Source organism: Sinocyclocheilus anshuiensis, unplaced genomic scaffold (assembly GCF_001515605.1).
Source record: "Sinocyclocheilus anshuiensis isolate Anshui unplaced genomic scaffold, SAMN03320099.WGS_v1.1 scaffold1154, whole genome shotgun sequence".
Lineage (NCBI taxonomy): Eukaryota > Metazoa > Chordata > Actinopteri > Cypriniformes > Cyprinidae > Sinocyclocheilus > Sinocyclocheilus anshuiensis.
Genome location: NW_015542345.1, coordinates 3,695,422 through 3,703,272, shown reverse-complemented (window position 1 = coordinate 3,703,272; position 7,851 = coordinate 3,695,422). Strand labels below are relative to the sequence as shown.

Sequence of the window (7,851 nt, the reverse complement as noted above, 5' to 3'; positions counted from 1 at the left end):
GTATTTCCTCAGCAACCAGCACGGATCAGCTCTAGGCTCTAGGCATGACGAAGCGGATATCGTCCTCTTTTGGAAGACCAAACAAAGTAGTTTCGCTTTCACAACGAAACACACAGCGCCTTCAATACATGGCGGCGGCAACAACAGAACTACAGCGAGAATAAAAGTTACGCCTTCTTTCTTTGCGTGAACATTTGGGCGGTGTTATACAAATCTTCCCAGATAGTGACGTAGATATGTGGGGGCGTGTTAGAAAGAGCCGTTTTAGGTAGGTGTGGTTGACTCTTAACTTTTATAAAGAATATCTCTTTGGATTTGAGACTTTAGTCTTTGCAACTTTACAGATCTTCTTTATGCACCAAGAGCTTGTAACACTCCAAAGAGAAAGGAAAAATTTAAATCGCATCATATGACCCCTTTACATTTTGGCTGATTTAGGTTAAAAGTTTTTGTGACTGCAATTATTTTTTTTGTGTATTTACTGTATATAAAGAAGAAAAAAAAAAACAGGGATGCACCAGTATTAAAATTCTAGCCAATAATAATAAGCTGATAATTATTTTCATGTTATGGCTGATAACTGAAAAATGCAGATATAAAAATTCTATAATATTTTGTCAACATAAATAATAATAAAAAAAAAGTGCTAACTCGTCATTAAAATAATGCTACATGGTAAAAAGTCACCCCCCCCCCTTTTAATTTTTTTATAAAATGTGACCTGGACATGTTTTTATGAGATTAACCCATATTTTTAACCCTGTTTGTTGTGAACACTTTTGTTATTAAATAAATATAATGTATGTGCTGTGATGCGGTATTGTGATGGTTAGCTAAAACTATTAAAAACTATTAACCAAAATAAGATTAAATAAATAGAAATATTAGATGAAAAACTAGAAAATTTGAAAGAAATGTTGCCTTGACAACTAACTGAAATAAAATGTTTAAGTATTAAAATAACTAAATAACTAAAAGTGAATTAAAAATAAAGTAAGGCTTAATAGTAAAAATGTAAAAATAATAAATATGAAAAATAAATTAAAGTAAAACTGAAAATACGCCAATTTAAGATATTTGTAAATAATATAATAGTATGTAAACAGTGCTAAAATCACTGCCAATGTTTTATTTGGCAACCTTTTAAATGTATTTAGTTAAAGTCTTTGTTTGCTGGCTTCATGACATCCAATTTTTCCTCAGCATCTCCACAAGTAACTTTTGAACTGTATCTGTGAGCTGTAGATCTGAGCTCATGATCATGCTCACACATATTTCCTGAATGAATTTCACAGAGGAATTGAAAGCATGTTTTCTTAATTCATCCTATTGTTTGATGCCAATAGACGGCAGTGGCTTTTATTGAAAGCACTATGTGTGTCATGAGATGTGCGGTACAATGTAATGTACCACTAATAACATTTCAGAAAATATTGAGATCTGAAGCACAAAGCCACCTTTGTTTTCCTCTGTGTCTCATGGGTTTGCCGCAGCCCAGAGATGGAAGCGCCGTACAGCAGTGAGGAGGAGCAGATGAGACTCCTGGACCTGTACAGAGACATGCACGGCCGAATCCACAGCACCTCACGCCCCCTCAAGCTCATCTACCACGTGGCCGAACGTGAGACTCTGCTGGCCTGGGTATGTGAATGATAACTGCTGTCACGCGCATCTGTCCCCAGTCCTCCGAGAGCAAAACATGCTTTCTATCTCACCTGGCACTTTCACACGCTCTCCGCGCGGACCTTGAAAGATCGAGTTACATTCAAGGCCTCTGAGCAGCACTCAAAATTTGCAAATGCAGATTATGCAAATGAGGATCCTGACCTTGCTCCAAATGGAGTTGCTTTGTAATAGTCTCAGGTTAATTACGTGTTGCCCAAAGCAATTTAAAGGAACAGTTCACCCAAAAATGAAAATTTCCTGAAAACGTACTCACCTTCAGGCCATCCAAAATGTAGATGAGTTTGTTTCTTCATTTAGCATTACAGCACTTCCTCACCAATGAATCCTCTGCAGTGAAAACAGTCCAAACAGCTGATAAAAACCACAATAATCCACAAGTAGTCTCTAGTCCATCAATTAATGTATTGTGAATTGAAAAGATACAGGTTTGTTAACCATCATTGAGATGTTTTTAGCTTCAAACTGTTGGTCAAAGATCAAGCACTGTTTGGATTACTTGTGGATTATTGTGATGTTTTGATCAGCTGTTTAGACTCTCATTCTGACGGCACCCATTCACTGCAGAGCATCTAAATTTCTCCAAATCTATATCTTGGATGACCTGAATGGGAGGACCTTTTTTTTAGCAAATTTTGGCTGAACTTTAATTTTTCTCATTCCAGGTCACAAGCAAATTCGAGTTGTATACGTGCTTCAGTCCCCTTGTCACAAAAACCTGTGGCATCAATGCCATCACTAAACTGCTGCGCTGGATCAAGAAGGAGGAAGACCGTCTGTTTATCCGATACCCTCCAAAATACTCCACCACCCCTAACCCCAGTAAGAGCTCTAAAGGAGGTAAGAGTCCAATTGAATCAGATGTATGATTTCTTGGTCGTTTACAAGATTGCCTTCATCTGCTGACCGTTTGCTTTGGTTTCAGATGCACACTGACCAGACCTGACCCACTGCGTTCTGACCACTAAAATAGCAGGACGTGCATCTCTGCATTCACACTTAACTCAGTTTAGTAAAACAACGGAGATGATTCAACCAAAAGATCCTAATCTACCGTGGGTTAATAAGTTATGTAAAACTGCTGCTTTTGTTTTTTTGTCTTTGACAATTTGACAGACGCATCTTGGACTGGATCTGATTTTATGTGGAAGAAAAACAAATCACATTTTGTGATCCTTTTATTCCAGAACATTTTGAGCTTTTCATAGCAAAGGCCCAATAAAATGTGGATTTTTTCCTTCTCAACTGGTGGCAGTGAACAATTATTGAAGCTATAACTGAATTGTTTTACTTTATAGTAAAATTGAATTGCATATAGATTAGATGCTATTAAATTAACAGATCAAATCTGGTTTCCCAGTGATGAGCTGTTCATCATGGTCTAAACCACTTTCTGACAAAGTCTCTAATTTAGCATGGCTGCTTGAGCTGTGCATTGTCACATTGCACCTTTGTTCTTTCTTGTGATGTATTCTTTTAGAGGTTTTCTTTGCCTTTTTGTCTTATATGGTTTTCTACTTGAAACTGAACAGACCAAACCTTGCTCCATTTTAATGAAAGAAAATATCATGATGTAACATATCACCAGATCATAAAATTCTGTCTTTACTATGGGATTAATGTACTTTCATTTCTGTCTCCGTTAGGTTACTGCACAGCATGTGTGGTTTACTGTTGTATATATTTGTTTGCTTCCTGTTTGACATGCCAGTCATGAATCGTGACATTTATTCCTCTGGCATGATGCTGTCAAGATCAAGACCTCCAAAATATGTTTGTTTTAAACCACTGGGCATAACAGGAAAATCCTCAATGTATGATATTTGGAAAACTACATATGTGGATTTTGTTTTTTTCTGGAAAAACATTTGTATTCAAGAGGAATAATATATTGGTGCTGTAATAAATCTGAGGTTGCTCAAAGTACATGTATTTTGAAATCTCATTTACTGACGTGAACGCTAAATTTAGTCTTAAGTGCATGATCAAGACGTATTGCTCAAGTTCAACTTGTAAACAGATGACAGGATAACGTAAGCTCAACAGTGTTTTTATTTCTCGTTTGAGAAAATACCGTTTCAGACATTTTTTGTTTGGTACTATTAGCTTTTTCACAGGCTTTAAAAAACACATTTCTCTTTTACTCTGCATACATGATCTAAGAGACTACATAGTATTTTACTCTATAATGTTCTCTCACTGTAGACCACTAATGAACAATTGCATTAAAGCAGTAATGCCTTCTGAACAATATAAAGCTCTACAGAGCTGTTAAATTAAACCTTCTCAATAGCTATTAAATAACTTTTCCATAACCACTCCAAATAAATTAAAATGACATGTACAAAGTTTGTCGTTAATTTACATTTCAGATTTTAAAAACACATCTGTGCATATTTTCTACATACATGCATTTATATTTACAGTGATCGCCACCCACAATTACAAGCTTTTTAACAAACACAGCCTTTCTTTAAAATAAAGGGCACATGTTAACTTAAAAAAGACACAAAATAGATGCTCGTGTAAGCAGTGCCAAAGAAATATTTTCATTTAGTGGCACCTCACAGTAGGTTAAAACCGCCATGGTAGTAAAACACCAGACGCTCAGAAGTTGGAATCTGATAAAGACGAAAAGCATATATGACCACGCTAGAATGATTAACCAGCAGCTCTAAGGGCAAGAGAACTTTTTTGTGCACATCCTAAGTCCAGGTATCCAAGTAAACAGTTACAAAATGCATTCTAGCACAAAGTTCCTGAATTGTACTGCCCAAATACTCTGGTGCATTGGCAACATAAGTGATACTATCACCTCACATTCAAGAAAACGGCCAAAAATGGACAAAACATTTCAACATACAGAAATAAGTGCAATTACAATAAGTGAATTTAACACATTCTTAAGCTCTTGGTTGAATGAGAATGTTAAAAGTTAACCAGGTTTGATTTATGATGTGCCTTGAGTTATGGAGGGTAGGAAAACATTAAATTAAAAAAAGAGCTTATGAATCTGCCTGTCACTGGTATAAAAACCAATAAACATCTGAATGTTATGAACGTACCTTCATTGGTATCATACAGTCAGTTTAGACAAACATTTAATATAAGTCTTTTATATAAAATTTGAGGGGTTAAAGGTTGAGTTTTCCTTCACGTGGCTCAGGTGTGTCATCGCCCTGTCATATGCCATGTGTACTGACTTCCGCACATTCGGTTTCTTGCCCTCCATCAGACGCAGCCTGTCTACAGTGTCGTCAATGCCCATGTGATGGAGCTTGTCCAACGGCAGCCACTGCCTGATTGTCAATTAATAATAAAACAGTGACTTTAGTACACCTATAACAGACTTTGAAATATGTTTCATGAAGAGTATGTTTCTCCTTACCAGGTTCGTTTTGTATCAAAAAACAGCACAAGAAAGAGCTTCTCCTCGGTCTCCTCCTGTCTTTGTTTACCCAGATCCAAAACATCTGCTGGAGGCACTGGGATGGGAATGCCGTTGTGAAGAATTCCTTCCCGGGGCATATTAGGATTGACAACCTGTTGAAAAGCATCATTACTTTAGGCTAGGATAGGCTGGATATACATATATTCAAGTATCTCATGTATATATTCAACACCATGTGACCCTTACCATTGCAGGGTATGAGGGGTATCCACGACATTTTGCCCAAACCAAGGTAAGAGGTTCCATCTCATCATCCTGAGAAGTTTCTTTGCCTACAGAAGTAAAGACAATGATAGCTGAGCAAAATGAATGAAAGAAGAGCGATATAGTTTAAAGGTATTTGTTGTACTCACTTGCATTAGAAACTCCATTGTCCTCCTCACCAACAGGAACTTTGCTGAGAGCTGGTTTACCACGACTTCGTTTTGGAGGTGAGGAACTGCAGAAAACATTAGAAGACATACGTTTTTAAAATGCAAAGCTCTTGTAACAGGCACACCTTGAACACCTGGTTTTAACATCAGGTGTCAGGTGATCCAATCTCAAGAGGGCAGTGCTAATTACAGGTGTAAAAAACAGTCATATAACTGGTTTCCATACACAAACTTGTGTGAATTTTGGATTGCTGCATAAAAATCCTGGACTAAAAAAAATTCTAATATAAAATGTGCACTTATTTAAGGTGGATACACGTTATATTCAGCAAACAATCATGAGCATAAACATATATAAGAATCTATTTAAAGTATTTCTAAAGTACAAATTAAATGTAGAAATTATTTTTTTGATTTTTAGGCCATTAATGTTTGTAAAACATCACGCTTAATTTCAAGTGTTGTGTTAAAAAGAACAAAACTTATCACTTTCAGGTAAATTGGTGCAAAATATTATGGCAATTGAAACAGCATGTTTGTAATGAGACTACATTTCAAATGATAGGGGAAAAATAATATTTTGCTGTGCAGTGATTTCTTTACTTTTAATGTACACTAGTGTTGAAAAGTTAAACAGTAATATTGTGAAATAACTGTCTTCTATTTTAATATATAGTTTAAAATGTAATTTATTCTTGTTCTACAAAGCTGAATTTTTAGCATCCATTACTCCAGTCGTCAGTGTCACTCGATCCTTCAGAAATCATTCTAATATGTTGATTTTCTGCTCAAGAAACATTTCTCAATATTAGCAATATTGAAGTTTTTTTTGGGAAAACTGTGATACATTTTTTCAGGATTCAGGGTTCGAAAGAACAACATATATTTGAAATAAAAAACCCTCAATGTTAATGTAATCAGTGCTCTGTCAAGGCGGATCAGATCACTGCAGACAGACGTTAACATCGAATCTAAACTGGGACCCTAGTGACAGCATTCAAAGCACGCCGACAGCATCCATTACCTGTGCACTGGGAAGGTGGGAGTGCAGCTTTCTGAATCTGATGAGTTGCCGCTGTGTCTCTTGAGTCCATTTGCGATGCCTAAATAAAGAGCATTAGAGCACTTTAGCATATTAAACACATCGTGGTGGATAGCACTTAAATCACTGCTCAATAAACTTGAGTAATCGCTAGGGTTGGGTATCGTTTGAATTTTATCGATTCCGATTCCGGTTCCGATTCTGCTTATCGATTCCTAATTCCGATTTCAATAAGATAAAAAAATCCATTAAACAAATTTTAAGTCAAATATTTAGATGTCAAACATATTTATTCTGTTTTATGTCTATGGTTTTATCAAAAAAATACCACAGAAAAAAAACAACTAGACTAATATAAATTTACATTAACATTAAATTGTTAAAGACAAGTAAACAAATTAATTAGCAATAGCATAAATAAATAAAACTGAACAAATGTCAGGTACAGAAATTGAAATCAAAAGTTTAAAAACACTGTATAGTTTTACAGTGTAGTATAGATACAGTATAGATATTCAGTCAGTTAATGATTTTCTTTTGTTCTTTGACTAACATTAATGATAGGCAGCATGTTTATTAGACGGCTGTCTCTTTAACACCGAACACACACAGATCTAAAAATACTGTTACACATGCGTTTTCTTTCTCATCTGTTTATGTTCACTTTAGACAAAAAAACAGCTGTGTTTATGATGATATACTGACGTATTTCGTGCATACTGGTCGATAAATGTGAAAGAGAAGTCAGTTCTGGCCCGGAACAACCTTTGTGGAAATGCACGGAACAGTTCGAGAACGGACACAGGTCGGGAACCTGCATCGGGACCACTGTTCTCTGTGCTCGCGCTTCAGATGTGTGCGCTGCACGCAAACAGTGTGCAAGTTCTTTCCCTTCCTGCACTTAAATAGTTTAAAATCACATTAAAATGCGAACGCGCGAATCATTAAGCGGAATCGAAATGAACACGTCGTATCGAATACCCGATTATTGGACATTTGGAACCGGTTCTAAAATGGAACCGGTTCTCGATACCCAACCCTACCAATCACTATGGTTGAAACAATGTCACCAGTGTTGCCAAACCCCTCCCTCAGAAAATCTCTAGAACCACCCTCAAAAATCTCAAATTTTCACAAAAAGTTGCCAAATATGAAAACAAAGTATATACAGGTAAATTTGGTAAAGGTAAAGGAAAGTAAATATATATATATACTTTACAAATGATAACAGTATAAAAAATATAACAAAAGATTAAATATAACAAAAAATTCTGAAGTGAAATTAGGAAATGCTTGTGATC

General features: G+C 35.9%; 2 protein-coding genes across 3 annotated transcripts in view; one reads left to right on the top strand and one right to left on the bottom strand.

Moving 5' to 3' along the window:
- LOC107691359 (vacuolar fusion protein MON1 homolog B-like) overlaps positions 1-3,404 on the top strand; it is a 9,306-nt gene extending 5,902 nt beyond the window's left edge. For both annotated transcript variants that reach the window (XM_016489928.1, XM_016489927.1), the window contains exons 5-7: positions 1,494-1,641; positions 2,349-2,523; positions 2,609-3,404. In XM_016489928.1, the coding sequence (XP_016345414.1) occupies positions 1,494-1,641; positions 2,349-2,523; positions 2,609-2,619 (334 nt within the window). In that variant the 3' untranslated portion in view covers positions 2,620-3,404. The remainder of the gene's footprint in view (positions 1-1,493; positions 1,642-2,348; positions 2,524-2,608) is intronic.
- A 358-nt stretch (positions 3,405-3,762) lies between these two features.
- LOC107691357 (bromodomain and PHD finger-containing protein 3-like) overlaps positions 3,763-7,851 on the bottom strand; it is a 12,415-nt gene continuing 8,326 nt past the window's right edge. Inside the window, exons 8-12 of the mRNA XM_016489925.1 lie at positions 6,533-6,611; positions 5,488-5,573; positions 5,321-5,406; positions 5,072-5,226; positions 3,763-4,982 (exon numbers count right to left, since the gene is read on the bottom strand). Coding sequence (XP_016345411.1) covers positions 4,799-4,982; positions 5,072-5,226; positions 5,321-5,406; positions 5,488-5,573; positions 6,533-6,611 — 590 coding nt within the window. The 3' untranslated portion in view covers positions 3,763-4,798. The remainder of the gene's footprint in view (positions 4,983-5,071; positions 5,227-5,320; positions 5,407-5,487; positions 5,574-6,532; positions 6,612-7,851) is intronic.